The sequence below is a fragment of the Eleginops maclovinus genome, chromosome 1 (assembly GCF_036324505.1).
Source record: "Eleginops maclovinus isolate JMC-PN-2008 ecotype Puerto Natales chromosome 1, JC_Emac_rtc_rv5, whole genome shotgun sequence".
Lineage (NCBI taxonomy): Eukaryota > Metazoa > Chordata > Actinopteri > Perciformes > Eleginopidae > Eleginops > Eleginops maclovinus.
Window position 1 is genome coordinate 10,848,106 of NC_086349.1, and position 18,293 is coordinate 10,866,398.

The window sequence follows — 18,293 nt, forward strand, 5'->3', positions numbered from 1 at the left end:
CTGTGGGAGGAAACAGCAGCAGCTGGAGGAAACCCATTGATAGAGAGAGGACATGAAAATTGCACAAGGTAGGTATCTGAACCCAGCAGCTTCACACTTTGTCGGCACTTGAATTCATCACTGTATGAATGTACAATGCACTGACTGTGGCTAAAACACCAGTTTGTACCAATATAAAAACTCCAGAATAAATCTCATCTCTGTGAAGATGATAATAAAAGAGATTGGAGACTAAAGTGAGAATAATTTGAAAGCAGTTAGAAGAGTGAATAATAAAGCATTGTTTTCATGTTTTTAATCTATTAGTATTATACTGTATATATAGTATACTGTATACAATAGATATCACAAAGTTTTAAAAATAGGTGCATAAAACCCTCTTTGCACAAACAGTCATCATCCTCACCAGCTGTGTAATGTTTTTACAGCAATATTCATGTTAAAACATGCTGCTATAATAAATGTCCTATTAGTAGTTTTATCATTTAAATGAATGAAAAACTGTATGCAAGATATAAAAACTAAACGATACAAACAACTACTTTTTGACCCACTGTTGGCTAAATGTAGGACATCTGTTGTTTTCAAATGAAATCATATTTCTTTGAATGAGTTATGTTGTTAAATTAAAAGGTTAATAGTACCCACAGGGGAAGACCACCAGCTCTACTCCTGTTAGGTGTGTTGAACGCTAGGGGGCAGCAGTCTTCCAACTCTGAGCAGAAGGTTTCATGTCTTTACTGCAAACTCAACCCCAACAAATGCATAATTGTCATGCATTTAGATATAAAAATGATGATTTAAAATAATTTACTAAGGGTACATAGTCAGCTGACGAAATTATCAGTCTAAATAGTTAAGTATGGAAAGGTTTGCAAGATAATGTGAAAAAGCTATTTCAAATTGATAATTCAATCACATGTGATTTAATTAGTACACTTTTTTATATTTCATTCCTGTTCTTTTGTTATGACACAGGATTATTGTACTGTAGGTGCACACACTGTTTAAAAAAACTCTAAATGCCTACCCAAAAACTGAGCAAAAAAGAAGAACAGAAATGATCTCAGTAACATTAAAAGGTAAAAGCATCTGTGGCGGGCTAAGAGTGGACCCCGCCCCCCCAGGCTGTCCTCTGGTTTTTGTGGTCGGCTACGGTAGCGAGTGTTGTGCTGACCTGCTGCTCTCTGGGGCTCAGGGCCAAATCACTCAAAATCTCTGAGGAGCCTGCTCCCATCTGCTGAACTAAAGTAAAAAAGCATTACTGCTACGCCTCTTTTCCCCCAGTTTGTTTTTTTCACAACATCAAATCTCTACATTTCTTTGTTCATCAACTGTTTGAAGTAATTATTAATAGATGGGGAGACACAATTCAACATGTCTTTACTCGATTTCTGTGTTTGTTTTGTAAACATTAGTTATGTCATTGTGTTTACATACACAGTATGCATAATAATTAAATTAGCTAATTACAACCCCCCTTCCTTTTTAGCCTATTGTTCTGCTAAACACACCCTTTATCATGACGAGACAACACATACATTTGAATTTAAAAAATCAAATACTGGCTGCTGCTATGCCCCCTTTCCTCCTGTGTCCTATGCTTTCACAAAATGTTCTCCTTCATCTTACATATAATAACCCTAACCCATGTGAGACTTTTCCTGGCAACAGATAGATATGAGTTCAGCGCTCACTTAAAACCATTGCAATAAAATGTGTACGAATTTGACCATCATGTGTCAGTGTGCCAGTTATCGACTTTAAGCTTAAACAAAAGTGACTACATTTTTGGAAATGCACTTCTGCACTTCCTCTTCCCAACAAGCTGAGAACAAATTATCGATAAGCTGTGAATCACTCTGAACTACATCCAAATCCTGAGACAAGAGAGAACTTCATCTTTCTATCCTCAAAGCCTCATAAACACTTTTCTCTAGATCACCACCCAAGACCCTTTTTCAGCACGTCTGCTTTTAAACTGCACTGTCATGAAATGTTAGCTGCCTACTCAGCACTCATTCTCATCAAAATCAATTTGGACCTACTGCTAAGGAGTAATTGAGTGTGTGATTTCCTCTCATTGACTCGGAGGGTTTATTTGTCCGCTGAGAAGCATCATAATCTACAGACAAACACACCCAAGGAATGTATTAGTTTACTTTGGGCTTAGTTAACAATGTTAGTGTTGTGGAGTTACAATGCTCAAATGGAAATCAGTAAGATGGAGTTCATTTTGTAAAACTAAGAAATAAGATAAATGATGATCCTCTTCTATGGTTTCCCTTGTTTATCATAGCAGTGTTAACCCTCAACTGTTTCTTTTCAAGGGGGTTCAAAGGGCTCAAACTTATGATTATTTTCATCATCAACTAATCGTTGAAACTCTAAAATGTAAGAATATTGTGAAAAATGTCCATCACTATTTCCTAAAATCCAATCAATATATTTTATTTCAATTGTCAATTGTGAGGAAACACCTACTCAACACTTCACTGAAATATCTCTGAATCAGTCTGAAAAAAACACAGTTAAAATATAAGATTACATTTTATGATTCTAAAACTTAACTTTAAGTGCTTAATGCTAAAGCTAGACAGGCAGCAATGCACCTTTTGAAATAATGAACCAATAAGTAAAGAAAAGTCTCGATCCTAGAGCACTTAGATTTGTTGATAATTTAACCAAAGAAAATCCAGCGTAATGTTGCCAACTCTTTTGAAATGTTATACGCTAGCAGCACTAGCATAACAAGTCTATCATGTTGATCTACAGCTCACTTGCTGAACTGTTATTCCAACGCAACGTGTACCGTAAGACCTCAGACTCAGAAGTGAGAGCGAAGGACAAGAAGGCTAAAGCCAAGATGAAATCTCATGCAGACACTCATCGTCATGCTACACCTCACACTTTCACTCCAGGTGACATTGTGCTTCATCGCCAGCCCAAGCATCACCACACCATACAACACTAAACCCTACACTGTGATTAAAGTCAAAGGATCAATGGTTACAGCAGCAAGAGATGGACATTGCATAGTCAGGAACTGTTCATTCTTCAAGAAGATCGCTCGAGAGCTAATTGACATCCCAGCAGATCCAGTCAGTGATGACTCTACTGTCACAACAACACCCAGATATCCAACGAGACACAATAGGCGTCCTCCTGCCTATTTACAGGACTATACATAGTGTATGGACTGCTAAACAAGTGAATGATACCTTGGGTATATACAGATGTATATATTTCCAACTATTGTTAACTTCAAGAGACTGTTGAGTCCAGGTTAAGACAAGAAGTAAGATTTATTCAGGAAACAGTTTTAATGCACTTTCAGTATTCATAATATTTGTGGATGATGTGTTAAAAGCGAAAATGTGAATGCAAAAGTCTTAAAGATACTGTTACAGCAGAGTTGCACGAGTTCCAGATAACTGTTATGTTAATGTTTAATGCAGTATAACAGCCAAATGTTTAAAGCTATAAAAAAAGGGCAATGTGATATTCATGTGAACGCATTGTGCTCTCATGATCACTGCGCCCCCTGCTGTTAACACTGGATTGAAGTAAGTACAACGTGTGAGAGCCAGCACTGGTTAATAAACCCTGGAAAGGTCCAGCAAGTTGAGTTTTTGATGTCTAATCACGGCATGGAAACATTACAGCGAGACAGTGAGAGAGTGGCAACACTGACAGCCATCCCTTCAGGCCTCCCTCCAGCGCCACTCGCCCAACATGATCATGTAACGAAAATAAAAAATCCAAACACAGCTTTTGATAGTATTAGAGCTGTCACAGGTAAGTACAGAGGCAGGAAGGCTACTGTAAAGTATGACGGCCCTTTCATAGCATTAGATAGCAGGTTTCCTTGTCAGAGCAGTGGATTTATTGGTTGCTGTCGAGATGTAAGGGTTTTTATGAGGAAAACGTTTTTTAAATACATAACCCACTGTAACGTTATGCTCTTCTTTTGTTTCTAAAGCAGCAAGGGATGTCTGCTACTGTCCCACCCTGACCCTGTATTAATATCCTTGACACTAATACACACAATACAATGAAGAATAACATCAGTTCCCTACTGACTTTAATCAACTTTACAGACTCAGCTGCTATTTCAGCAGGTTTATGTTGTTAGTTTATGTTGTGGAGAAAAAAGTAATTTGACACACAAAACATCATTTTCGATTCTCCTTGGAGGATAGTGCAGTGTTTTCTTATATATTTAGGATTAAAGTTAATGTTTTTGCTCGTCCCAGTCCTGGTATTGATCATTCCTCTGTAGTCACACCAGCTCTTAATGGCCTCACAGCCATGAATATTAGATACACTTCCCTTCACCCCACAGCGCAAATATGATGAGCCAGCCTGACGAGGCTGTGCGGAAACAAACACAGTGCTGTATCACAAATAATGAAATCAGACTGTACTTTCAACATATTGCGTGAATGAATGCGCAAAGAGGAAAAGCAGAATCAGTTAAGGTCATAATATTGTTTGTCAGAAGTCATTACTTTGGTCTGCTGTTGTCGGCCTGGTTTTATATATTAATGGAAGCTTTACAGTCATGTAGTGATAGCGGATATTCTCCTGAGTTAGATTAGCCCCAGTAAGAGCATAGTAACAGAGATGTTGGGTTACAGCCCATTATGTCTAGGAGAGAGAGAGAAGTGAGGGAGGGAGAGGAGGGTGTGACAGAGACACAAGCAAAGATCATCTTCACACAATTTGAACTCCCGTTACTCTGCTCTGTCAGCGCAGCTCGTCACTGGACTGCCCTCATCTCTGTCTTGTTGCAGTTTGTCGGACACTTCTTGTTTGTACTGTTATATTGCAAGATGCTTTGACCAAACCTTCCCAGATGTTCTTCTGAGAGATGTGAGAGCAGGTTGGAGTTTCCCTCCACATTGCTAATCATACTTGGAGCTGTGAGTGTGTCTCTGACACAAAGAAAGAGACATGGCAGGGGACCTCATGGTGGGGATGCTCTATAACTTATTCCTGCCACTGCTCCTCCTGGCTGGTGAGTCTGTTTTATTCATATGAATGTATGCTCATAAAAATTACATTTCTTGTGAGTCCCTATTAGGATTTTAGCTAGGGGGAAAAAGGGAATTTTAGACTTATTGTTTTCCCACAAGCTGCTTTTTGTGGTGGATTTTATTTCTTTATAGTATCAGCATTATCTCAATTTGTATATACTGTTTATAATTCATTCCCTTTGGGTTGTATGAGTTGGACATATTGTAATAAAGCGAGTAAGTGTGTTGCAGATGGTTGACCTTTTGTCTGTCCAGTTCTAAGAGAAATAACACCGAATAATATAAAAATGGTTCAGTTTTAAGGATTACTGTTTCCAGGCACTATTTATGGAATGCTTTGAAACCAAGCAAGCCGCTATGCGCTGCAAGGATGCTTAACCTCACCAAATGTGTGATCAGATTTTTTTTTATGATTGACATTTGATCTGCTGAGGGTCGAATGGTTTTTAAACCGTCAGACAACTTATATGCTACTGCTGTGAAGGTTGTAATGAATAAGCAAATAGGTAATTGTTGATTCCTATCTTGTATTCATCACTCAAGGATCCTGTCTGTTTTTCTGATGTTTTTTAATGTGAGTTAAGATCCCAACATTCTCCAAAGTGAATTACAGGAAATATGTGATACAGAGCGAAATAAAACACAACTTAAATAGCTATTTAACAAAGTGAAATTTGCAATAAAAATAGGGATAAAATCTGGGTCAATTAAAACAATTATCATTTTATATCCAATTGTTTAACCCAATGTCTTACTTACAAGACAAAGAGTGACACGGAGGACTGACAACAATTAGTTTCATAATGTCAAAGAAAAACAAGGCAGAGGTGGAAAGCAACTATTTTTCAAATCTTTTTAGTAGTGCCAATGACGTATCAGCAAGGTTACATAAGATTTCTCACTCTTTTCATCTTTTTTAAACACACAAAACAAAACTATTGTCTATTGACATGATCATTGTGTAAGAGCGTGCTGTGAAACCCTTCAACCAAAAAGGAACATCCAAAATTAAATCTACAAGTGATTTATTAGGAAGGTTTGGAAACTGTGGGCTATGGGTCTTAGCAAATTGACGCGTTTGAAAGTAGCGAAATGGGTCCTTTTGGTGGAGGTCATATTTAAGACGTAAATGATTGAAATTAAAAAAGGTCCCATCTACATATAAATCACTGAACCTCATGATCCCTTTTCTATGCCATGATGCAAATGTCTGATCCAATTTGGCTGGTAAGAAGTTAGTTTTGACGTACTTTATAATTCACCACATTTCAGAGGCAGATATTCTACTCTTCATTTAAATTACATTTATTTAATAACCTAAATTACAAGTTACTTTACAGGTTAAGATTCATTTTTTTTTAAATTGTACAATGTACAAATAAATGAAGATATTGTTAACAATCTCTGAGCATAGGTTTCTCCAAGCTGTTTCAGAGATAACATAAAACACTGCACTCAGCGGTTTAGATGAGCTGTGGTTATTTCATTTAAGACTACATTCGTGTTAGTTAAAACATTCAAAATTGAGCATGAGGCAGGTTATAATCACACAGGTGATTTGCCTCTCTGTTTTATTTGTTTTCTTGGTTAATGTGACCTGTTTGTGATATGTAGAGTAGAAATCTGAAATACAGTTACTCAAACCATATTTATTTAACAGTGTTTGTGCTCTACCCTCTGCACCTCAGCTTCTTTGTTCCGATACAATGGTCTGTCGGTGGTGTATTTCCTGTTTCTGCTCACCTTGCCGTTGCTGCCGAACCCCAGCCTGGTCACTATGAAAGGTGAGAGCGACTGCAGAGACTACTATCACTATATGGACATTTGGCGTGTAATACATGGAAAATAAATGTGATGAAAGTTTAGTTTAATTTAAGTGATGTAAGCTAGTTACTGTATCTTCCATACAACTTATAAAAGTACAAGCTTTTGCTCGAACTCATTATAAAAGTGAATAAGTCTTGATGCAAACATCAGCTGAGTTCCAATCGATTTATGGTCTTTTAAAATATTAGGGATCTGTATTTGCAATTTGAGATGATCACATAAAAATAAGTTAAATTCACCGTGTCATTTGTCTATCATTAAGGTAGTTTAGAGTAAGTATTTCAAATGATACATTCAACCTTTCCAGTGATACGCCTCAGTAAATTCAGGTTGTGTCCATTTTGTCACGCATTGTCTGTTCTGCATCTGCACGTGTTGAAGCACCAGGACCTCAGTCCATAACAAACAATTAAGTAGTTAATATATTGTTTTAGGTGTATATATGTTTTTCTTTCATTTATGGTCTAGTGATTTTGTGGAACATACTAAAAAATAACAGAAACGTAAGTTAAAAAAAATTGATTCGGTAACTTCGCTGAACTGCTGAACTGAAAACTCTTAAATTATGAATTGACTTGTAATTGTTCCGTCAAAGTTTGATGTAGAGAAAAACAAAAAAGGATGTGGAGCGCAGATAAAGCACTAGTGATTATTGTGTGTGTGTGTGTGTGTGTGTGTGTGTGTGTGTGTGTGTGTGTGTGTGTGTGTGTGTGTGTGTGTGTGTGTGTGTGTGTGTGTGTGCTCGTAGCATATGTGTGTGGTCTTCCTCTGTATTGATCCCTGCATTCGGGTGAATTAAAGTATCTGTACCCCTCCCTCAAAGTACTTTGTAAAGGGGATGCGGTCGGAACGGTCAAATCAATTATACATAGCCTGGTAATTACAGTGAGGAATTAAAAGATGTGATGTCAGCATTTTCACAGCATTTTTTATCTATCTTTCACTTTCCGTCCCTCCATCGAAAAACTGTTTGCCTTTCAGATTGTCTTTGAAAGCTTCATAGATCCCCCAGTTATCTTCATCTCCCTGATATGATCAGCTCTCCTTGAGCTAAGTGGTCAAGTGTGTGTTTGTGTGTGTGCGTACATCCTGCGTGCATTGGTTCATGAGTTTTTTTTTAACATCCACCTATACTTGGGAGAGTGCATGTGTGTCCTTATTGGGAAGCAGAGAGGTTTAAGTGAAATGAGGCTTTTAGTAAAAAAAATCCTGAACATCAACAGCACATTTGCAGGCTCAGCTAATATCGAGCCATGTCTGCTATTTCTGCTTCTATATGTCTGACATTTGAATAGAAGCTTCAGACTCCAGACTATGAATACTAGAGATTGTGAACTGGTGCATTTGTTTAAAAACAGACCAAAAGCTACCCATTCACAGCATTTCCTTGGTATATTATATTTATTAAAATCAATGTCTTAAATGTGTTCCAGTAAAAACATGTCCCCATATATTGATATTATTTAAGAAAGAGGAAGCTCAAACATTATTGGTAGTTCTTGTTTTGGTTTCATTAGCTGTTAGTAAACCCACTATGTTTTTCTTTTAAGTCTTTCTATGATCTAGCATTTTAATCGATAGGATCTCTTAACTGATAAAGAGCTGGTAATGTCTAAACGTGTTTTCTAAATGTTTAGTGCAGTTCATTCAGAAGAAATCCCTGTAGCATTACCAACTTACAACAATAAAACAACAATTGTTGGGGGCCAAGCCAAATTTAAACCCAGAGTGTTTTACCTCTACGGGATCAATGATAAAATGACCCAAATTGGCCTCGGCCGTGGCGCGACTGGCTGGGGCACCTGCACCGTACACCGCGACCCGGGTTTGATTCCCGACCCGTGGTCCTTTCCGGATCCCACCCCGACTCTCTCTCCCACTTTCCTGTCAGTCTCCACTGTCCTATCGGATTAAAAGGCAAAAAGCCCCCAAAAAATATCTTTAAAAAAAAAAAATGACCCCAGGGCTGTGGTCACACAAATTGACGTCCTTTGTCTTTTTCCTGACCATGTTTCCTTGCTTTCCTGCACTTACACCAGGCTGTGGTTTTTCCTGACTTATAAAAAGATTCTTTATGAGAAACATCTGCTTTAATACTCCACCTCAATAACGCTCACCCAGACTCACATGTCTCCCTTTAGCCAGCTTATTGATCTGTAAAAGTGCTCTCAAAAAGACAGGACTGGTTCAATTTAAAATAATGCCAACTGTTTCTGAGAAATATTCTTCTAGAAAAGGTCTTGAAAAGAAGTACAGGGTCCATCAATTAATGTGTGTGTGTATGCGTGTGTGTATAATCACATTTCAGCCGTAGCTCTTTTACATGGTGGTGCCGTCTCTCTCTAAGTATCCAGGCTGGTATAATTGGTTTATCTAAGTTTAGAATCCCTCTTAAATAATTTATGCAGGAAAATAAACATCATTTCTAGTAAATAGGAAAGAAGTTTCACAAGATGAAGCTGAAGATGAAACTAACTAAGTCGCTTTTGTTTGGCACTGGTTTCTAACCTTTGCTTAATTATTCAGGTAAAACGGGTCAGTTCTTGTGGCTGATCATCTGCACTAGTTTGACCCTCCTGACCCTGCAGTGCTTCATGCAGATCCCCTTCGCCTACATCCCCCCGAAAGGTAAAGACCAAACATTTTCACAAGACCCATGAATAGACTTGGGTTGAAAGAAGAACAAAGAGATTATTAATCTTAAACAAATCCTCTTTGTCATATAAGAATGTAAACATTCAGGAGCAAGAAAACTACCGATGATCTTTTTTTTTCAACAGTTAGTGGCCACTGGGAAGATGTCCTCTACCATTTGGGCATCATAAGGTATGGAACTACACTTCATATTTTCAGACAAAACTTTCTTTATGTACTTTATATTTCTTCTCAGCATTTAAAATTGAGTTCACATGTTTCAGACAGTGTTCTAGTTGATTTTAGTTCAATATGAAAATCAATGTATTGAAGTAACACATCTTTTTTTTAAATGTCTTCTTAAGCACATTATGAAGATTTCAAATAGAAATAGCTGTATGTATGTAAGATAGAAAATTAGAGGCGCAAAACATAGAAGAGCTAAATGGGAACATTTTGTCCGATAAGTATTTCTGGCGACACTACAAAAGTTATCTAGAAATTTGTTGGACAATTGAATGGAAGCACGGCTGTTGTGAAACTTTGATAATGCTTGTGTGTTTCCAGATTCAGCTCTGTGGACGCTGGGAACATTGTGCGTCTCTTGGCCCCGGACCTGGGCCTCCTCTTCTCTTCCCTCTTCATATTGAGGCTGTGCCGAAAACTTCTACGCGCTTTGCCCCAAGTCAGTCTGCATGAGAATGGCATACCGCCATCAAACCCTGAGGTAATCACGGGAACTCATCAATTGTTGTAACTCCTCATTGCGTTAGATAGCATATCGATATAAATCTGATTGTGTCCTGGGTCTGGCAGGAAGTGGAAACCTCTGAAACAGAGTCTGATGATGAAAGTGACACGGAGGGCTCGTCCTTCGACAGCTCAGATGAGACTACGGTGCCGGTTCAGACGGGGCCACCCCAGTTTGTCCAGAAGCTGATAGTGTTTGCAGCCGGACTGAGGCTGCTGCTGTCAGCGATCATGAACACGGCAGGGAAAGTGGTGGTGACTTTACTGCTCGGACTGGCAGGTACATTACAGCAGCTCGTGTGAGCATGCAGGTGTATTGTAGTATTTAGGGGAGACACTACAGCTGAATCAGGTTAACGTTTTAACTAATATACATCTCCATGAAACTTACTCAGTTGATTACTTGCATTGAGAAAAACATTTTTAAATGTAATTATTTTTGATTTAATTGAAATGAAATGTTCTGAAATATTTTGTTTAAATATTCAAATGATGCATTATTTTATTAAGTTACATCTGATTTGCCTACATTTACAAATATAAATACGAATGTTGGAAAAAGCCAGGGTACATTTTTATTTTGTTGACATATTAGTTTGAAAGATTCATGCGGAGGGTGTTTTGGATATATCTTTCCATTAATTTCATTAATTAGGAAATATAGACACAGGAAATGATTGTTGCCTGAAGTGTCTCAGGATGTTTTGTCTATTTATCTTTTTGACTTGACATACTCTGTCGGTGTGTGTGTTCAGGTATCATGCTGCCATCGCTCACCTCAGGTGTGTATTTCGGGGTGTTCCTGGGGCTGGTGTGGTGGTGGGTGTTCAGCCGCTCCATCAGCATGCTGCTCTTCAGCTCTCTGTGTGTGATGATGGCCATCTTCAGCGGAGGACACCTGCTGGCTCTGTACCTCTACCAGCTGCCTCTGTCCCAGCAGGTTATTCCCCCAGAGGACGTCTACGCCAGGTACAGTAGGGATAAAACAGAAGGATTGAACTGATGTATTACACTGCACTGGTGTTATTATTAAATACAATTATAAACTAATAAATAAATATAATATGCTGCAAGTTTTTCTGGGAATTAATCAGGTAAATGTTTCAATGGAAGGTGCATCTACATCAGAATCAGTTCATCGTTTTATCAATTTTGACAGAACACCTGCACCTGTTAATATATCCTGGATTTTCCTTCAATAACCTCAATTGTCAAATTTACGTTGGCTGTTTTATTTGTTTACGTTACATTTTATTGCATGGGGAAATGAGAAAAAAGCAAATATTTCTGCCAGTTAAAAAGTATTTAGATTTAGACCTTTATGTAATGGCTTCATTTAAATTGCCCTTTACCTTCCTCCTGGTTGGTTTATCTCCAGATTTATATTCTCCATAAAGTTTGAGGCTAAATATTTATTTTTATTTCCCAGTAACTATTTCTCCCACTATCTCTCCCTCTCTATCCTCCAATCGTCCCATTCTACCTGTGGCAGGTTGTTTGGTATGACAGGAGTGATCAGAACCAACAGTTCTGACCCACACGTTCTTGGTCTGCACCCACATGTCAGCTGGCCCGACTTTATCAACCCTTTGGTTCTGCTGCTGCTCTACTACACTCTGGTGGCTCTGCTGCACAAATGGGTCTACATCACAGAGGAGGTTTGTACAAGTGGTATTTGTGAGAATGATGTTCTGTTATATGGTGTGTGAGTGTGACGTTGGTGTTTCTGAGGCACTTGTTTGATTCAGACTCTGGGAAAGTGGTCAAAACGTTATTAAAAAAAAAAACGTAAATTTTCTCTTTAACCAAAACACACACATTCGAGCTATTCTATCATCCATTTAGCCTCCCTGAAACTCTTTGGCCCACTTCCAACTTCGAAAGGCTAATGCTGGATGGCTGGCAATACTGAATACTACTACTCCCACTGCTGCCACTGGAAATTTTACAAAAGTTTGGTTCAGCGCTAAACAAACAGGCGCATGCAGGCATTGAGACAATATCACCTCACGTGACAGGCTTATCAAATAGAGTTGTGTTTCTCAGGATGCTGTGGATGAGGTGTGTGAGAGTCCAGCAGGAAGTCAAGGGGATCCCCCAGGCTTCTCCCGAGTCATTTACATCTCAGGAGATAAGCAGGAGGTAACTTACTGACATGGATGTGATTTATTATTTTAGTGATCAGTATTCTACTATTGTCCACATCTTTTGAATAATATCAGCTACGCATCGCTACAGAAGTCATAGTGTTATACTATTTCACTTCACGACACAAGTCAGAATTTCAAAATTGGTATTTTACAATTAAAAAACAAAACAACCTAAGATTTTCTGTATTTTCAGCTTTTGAGTAGCACGGACGATGAAACCTATCTTCCTGATGAGGTTAGTCAACTTATTTGTAACTTTAGAGCTCAAGATTTATCGTGTTTTTGACTGATAATAAGGTGAGCCATGTGAATATTGGTCTAAGTATACAGCATAATGTGCTCTCTTTCTGCAGCCAATGATTTTAATTCCAGGGAGTTCCTGGCAAGATATCCACAGAAATGATCTGTGTTCTCTGTTAGACGTGGCAGGGTACACAAACTGTTACCCTCCACCACAGTATGAAGGCAAAGACTCCCCATCACATGGTAATTATCACACTTAAATCTCATAAAACCATATCAATATATTTAATAGTCTGCTTAATCTGCTTACTAAACTCTTTCTTTCTTTTCTTTTCCCTCCCTTGTGCCAGAGACAGAAGGCGAGGGAGAAATGGAGGAGAAGTGTGAAGAGGACTTGAACACTCAAACGGACACCTTGCCTCCCCCCTCAGGCCCAAGCGGCCTAGTCATTTTAGGGCGGCTAGTGCAAAAACACAGCTATGTCAGCGCACTCATCATCATGATGGTAAACCACTATGTCTAAAAAAGGAAAGATTGTTCTAGCATAGGTTAGCTCAGTAATGTGGAGGTAAGATAATATGAGGAGGTTTCATATGTTACAGTAGAAAGAGATTGACCAACTAAGTATACAATTATATAAATTACAAGAGCGCCCTGTAACTTAATATCTTTACACTATTGATTGATTCCACAATTATTTGAATACTATTTTAAATTAAATTATTGTAGTGAAAGAACATTTCCCAAAGCCTAAAGTTAATGTTTTCTTCTCCCAAATACAAAAAGGGTCAAATGTATTATGATATTGAACAATGATTTACACATTTAAAGGATTACATAATAATATATAATACTTTTTCGAGACAAAAAACAACAAAAATCATTGAAAATAGCGCAGATATGGTCTTTAACGTTAAACTAGTATGTTTAGCTAGGTTAGCTAAAATTAGCTTATTAGCTAGCTAAAGTTAGCTGGAGTTAACTGCCACCTGAACGAGCTAACATAACATGTAATAACAATAAAAAGGCATACATTTTAAAAGCTGTTTTTAAACTGAACAATGTCACATTATCAAACATGTGTATGTTTAGGTGTGGAGTATCACCTACAACAGCTGGCTGACCTTCGCCCTGCTGGTGTGGTCCTGTATAATCTGGATGATGCGGGACCGCCGCCGCTACGCCATGATGTCCGCGCCCTTCCTGGCGGTGTACGGCACCGTGCTGCTGCTGCTGGGCTTCCTCAGCGGCCTGCGGCTCAGCCGGGCCGAGCTGTACCCCGGCCTGCCGCCGGCTGTCATCACTGACTTTGACCTGAACAACTACCACCCTGCGCCCTGTGTCCACCTGGGAGCAAAGGTGAGGCCGTGAGGGAGGCCCCAGGACAACAAAATACCATTACCTTAATTACAAACATTAATATATCCATTATGATCCAGAAGCACGAGAAAGCTTTTTGTTATAAATATATCATATATTTATAACAAAAAGTTTCGTTATGTTTTTCCATTTCGAGTAACAGTACTTGGGTGTTGTGTTTCTGTTTCATGCTACTTTAAGTAGAAACACTCAAGAACCGCTGTTGCTGTTACTTGTACTTCATTACATTTTTAAAATAGATATTGTACGTTTTAGTATGGTAGAAGAAGTAGGCTACTCAGATTATGTAAATACAGTAGGCTAAAATAATCTGTGATGTCATAGCTGTTTCAAACTCTTTGTAAATTCAAGAGTATATGTGGTGTCTGATACATCTTTGTTACTGTCAATAGATGCTGATTTAATTTTTCACAATGTAAAATAATATTGTTGCTTGGAATGCTGCCATGCCTTCCCGAGAATACAGAAGAAACCAAATTCTCCCTTGGGGAATTAACCAGGATGGTTTAATCTTGTCAGATAAAAGTGTGTTAATGTAGGATCATCATCGCTTATTGTAGGAAGCTGATTAAAAAAAATGTCATTAAAGAAGATGACAGGAAGGCTTCATTTGATCTTCTTAGCATCTACGCAAATCGATCAGCTCTAAATACGTCTGCCAAATTTTACTCCAATTAATGTAGTTTCAACCTTAATCTGTTTTTGTCATCAAGATTTTTTTAAACACCACCCACAGTCTTAGATTCATACATTGTTATTTTCTATATCTGTAACCCATTTCTTGATAGTTGTAACACAAAAAATATTTGGAACATAACTGTTTATAATAGCAAATTGTAAAACTGTGTGTAAACTGCATGTTTTGTACTCATGATACACTTTTTGTGCCGAAGGTCTTCTACAGCTTCAGCTTCTGGTTGATGTTTCGTCAGCAGCTAAAGGAGCGACAGGAGGAGCAGAGCTTAAAGGCAGAATCTCTTGATGAAGTCAAAGTCATATCAGGTAATCTATTTTTGAATTGCTTTGATTACCGGCTTGAATTTCTGAAAAATAATTTTAATAATTTTAAATTTGGAGTAATTGTGTTTTTAAAACATCTTGAAATGTGACTGAATTCAATTTGAGTAAAATGTAAGAATGTCTCACTTCTTTTCTTCTCATCATATTCTCTTCCTGTTAGTTAATTGTTTCCTCATCCTTCTCTTCTTGTTGTCCTCCTTATCAGCGGAGGAAAGTCAGCCATCACCTCTGGCAGCGATGCTGATCTCAGGAGTGAAAGGGATGCTGGTGAAATACTGGATCCTCTTCTGCTGCTCCATGTTCTTTGTGATCAGCTTCTCCGGAAAGGTACTGACAAACTTTAATCCTGAGAATGCTGAGATTTATTATATTGTTTTATTTAAATTATGACCTTTTTTCCCTTGCTTAGGTGGTTGTCTACAAGATCCTCTACATTGTCCTCTTCCTCTTCTGTGTTGTCCTCTACCATGTGAGTGATTTCAGTAATGTGGCTGCTAATACACAGCCAACATTTAATCTGTCTGTCTTTTGTAATGAAGTAAAGTGACTTTAGTCATCAAGATTTTCCAGCAAAGCTATAACCCATAAAACATCTCATATAGCAATGACCTGTATGTTAGACCTTCGTGTGTAAATGCATTTATTCTCTGACTAAAAGGGGTTGTAAATTTGATATTGAGATGGCAGGCCTCAATAAATGGAGAGGAAATCTGCTTTTATAGCTGAGACATTGTTGCGTAACACACAAAGCCACTATAATTTCAGGGTCAGCTTACACTGTAATGTGTTGGATCCTGAATTATCATCAGTGAATCATTCAGCTGCTGTTTGTACATAAAAACACTTGCCCTTATATAAACCCTGAGCTGCTCATGGATTCTATTTTACAGTTAAAAGTATTGATTATGACTTATAAACACATACACAGTCTTTTTTGCTGCTGTTTTCCTGTTTTTTTTTTCTCAACCCATCTTACATTTCTGCTGACCTTATAAAATCACGGTCGGCACTTACAGGAAGGCCTAATGGCTATGGAGGCGACGTAAGACAAGACAACACCATTTGTCTGACAACATCAGCAACGTCCTGGTGTTTTAAATACTGCAGAGTGGAATGAAAGTGATATAGGAAACACGGTTATTATGTTATGTTGATGTTTAGGATATGCTAAACATTCAGGAAAAACTGCATTTAACAATGTTTTTGTGTTATTATTGGAGGTAAAATTATTGAGTTCTGATTGAGTAACTTTGGTTGTTGAATTGGAAAATGAGAACTAAAATATAATGACTGTAGCAGTAAAATAAGTTGTGAAAATAATGAGTTTGAAGGGATAGTTCAAGACTACTACTATTTTTATTCTCTTACCTTAAGTGCTATATATCAATCTTGATTGTTTGGGTGTAAGTTGAGTGTTGGAAATATTGGCTGTAAAGATGTCTGTCTTTTCTCATATAAGTATTTTTTGATTTTGCCTTTTACCTCTTCCACTAACTCATGTAAAATTGTTCTACTGTTGCATTCATTGTTAATTAACTCAATCAATAATAAATTAAAATGAGTGTAAGAATAGATATAGAGTATTATATCACTCTCTCTGTCTTCTCTCCTCCTCAGATCCGTTATGATGTGTGGCGGCGGGTGCTGAAGACGTTCTGGGCGGTGGTGGTCGGGTACTCCATGGTGGTGTTGATCGCAATCTACATGTACCAGTTCAGAAGTGTGTCTGGGCTGTTCAGACAGATCATGGGCATGTCTGAGGAAGGGTGTGTTCCTTTTTTAAATAATCTTTTGAGAATGAAGCTAGAACATTCATGATTCATCAGACAGCAGATCGTTCTTGTTTGTTATAATGTCAATAAACCTGTTTGTTCTCAGTCTTCGTGACCTTGGTTTGGAGCGTTACGACACAGTGGAGCTGTTTGCACGTATCCTGCTTCCTGCTGTGTTCCTATTGGCTTGTATCCTCCAGCTGCACTACTTCAACTCAGACTTCCTGATTCTCACTGACCTCGACAACGTCCCCATCAGAGAGGCTTCCAGGTGAGAAGTCAAGAATATGCGCAGGCAGAGAAAAGAATGCCCTACAGAAATAAAAGTATAACTGAATATATCTGGCAAGTAGAAATAGATAATAAAAATAAAGCACAAAATCAAATAAAAAGATTACTCATATTTTCTACTGATTTTAAATTTTTGATTACTTAAAAAATAATACAAAATAAAGAAATGAAATACTGAGCCTGCTTCATATAAACAGGAACTATTTATACCATTCTTTCTTGAAAGCTGAAAGAAACACTTCTGTTGTTTCTGTATGTCATTTTTATAAGTTATAATTGACAGCAAAACATATATCTGCTTGTCTCATTTGTTTCTGATTGTCTCCTTTCCTCCTCCCAGAGAAGAAGAGCTCAGAGGTTCAGTGAATGTGATATCTGAGACGTAAGAGAAGCATTTATTCCTACATAAATGTTTTGTTGCACTCACATTTCAGATGGCCCATTACAATGGTCATAACTCACACGGTTGATTTATTGCCTGTCGATATAATCAAGTCTTAGTCAGTACGCTGACCATACAAGGTGTAAATGTATTACTTAGGAACATTCATTTATGCTGAGGTTGTGTAAAAGGTAGTCAAACTTTGAAGAAGTGACCTTGAAAGAGTTGTTGACTTCTTTGAGTGTTTATCACAGTAACAGAAATATCATAATTGTCATATTACTCTTTCTCATTACATTTACAGCATTAAAGAAAACATTGAAAAGATCCAGAAAAGGTAAGGCTGTTTGAATCTTGGTTATTTTGTTCAGATCACAGTTTACAGATCAGCATCTACAGTGCATATACTTTTTGTATGAAATACACAGGGTGAGGTACCAAACAAATCAAAGTCTTATTGTCAACTCGTGTGTGGATACATGATAACTGATAAACTTCTCCTTACCATGGTGCTGAATCTTCCCAGTTTTGTAAGTTTTTCTTAATATAGCTTTCCAAAACTTGTGTTGATATTCAAGACATTTTCTCAATTCCTCAAGGCTTTCAAAGGAGCAAATGGGAAACGGGAAAAGTCAGGAGACTCTGGACAGCGTTGGATTACAAACCTCCTCAGAGAAAGGAGCTGAGGAGCAGGAGGATATGACAGAGGAGGGTAACTACAGCCTTATACCAAAATATGACTCCTCAGCCTCCATTAGGCCAATTAGTAATAGACGCAATTGAACAATGCTTTGTTACAACATTC

At 37.9% G+C, this 18,293-nt stretch overlaps 1 protein-coding gene across 1 annotated transcript in view; it reads left to right on the forward strand.

Moving 5' to 3' along the window:
• Positions 1 to 4,956: 4,956 nt before the first annotated feature.
• Positions 4,957 to 18,293, forward strand: part of si:dkey-11f4.7 (piezo-type mechanosensitive ion channel component 2) — a 29,604-nt gene continuing 16,267 nt past the window's right edge. The window contains exons 1-21 of the mRNA XM_063888050.1: positions 4,957 to 5,020; positions 6,728 to 6,823; positions 9,393 to 9,494; positions 9,647 to 9,692; positions 10,068 to 10,227; positions 10,317 to 10,530; positions 11,006 to 11,219; positions 11,743 to 11,938; positions 12,312 to 12,392; positions 12,594 to 12,635; positions 12,754 to 12,886; positions 12,994 to 13,148; positions 13,736 to 14,002; positions 14,917 to 15,025; positions 15,249 to 15,370; positions 15,453 to 15,512; positions 16,661 to 16,809; positions 16,922 to 17,086; positions 17,447 to 17,488; positions 17,793 to 17,825; positions 18,088 to 18,200. Of these exons, the coding sequence (XP_063744120.1) occupies positions 4,957 to 5,020; positions 6,728 to 6,823; positions 9,393 to 9,494; positions 9,647 to 9,692; positions 10,068 to 10,227; positions 10,317 to 10,530; positions 11,006 to 11,219; positions 11,743 to 11,938; positions 12,312 to 12,392; positions 12,594 to 12,635; positions 12,754 to 12,886; positions 12,994 to 13,148; positions 13,736 to 14,002; positions 14,917 to 15,025; positions 15,249 to 15,370; positions 15,453 to 15,512; positions 16,661 to 16,809; positions 16,922 to 17,086; positions 17,447 to 17,488; positions 17,793 to 17,825; positions 18,088 to 18,200 (2,563 nt within the window). The remainder of the gene's footprint in view (positions 5,021 to 6,727; positions 6,824 to 9,392; positions 9,495 to 9,646; positions 9,693 to 10,067; positions 10,228 to 10,316; positions 10,531 to 11,005; positions 11,220 to 11,742; positions 11,939 to 12,311; positions 12,393 to 12,593; positions 12,636 to 12,753; positions 12,887 to 12,993; positions 13,149 to 13,735; positions 14,003 to 14,916; positions 15,026 to 15,248; positions 15,371 to 15,452; positions 15,513 to 16,660; positions 16,810 to 16,921; positions 17,087 to 17,446; positions 17,489 to 17,792; positions 17,826 to 18,087; positions 18,201 to 18,293) is intronic.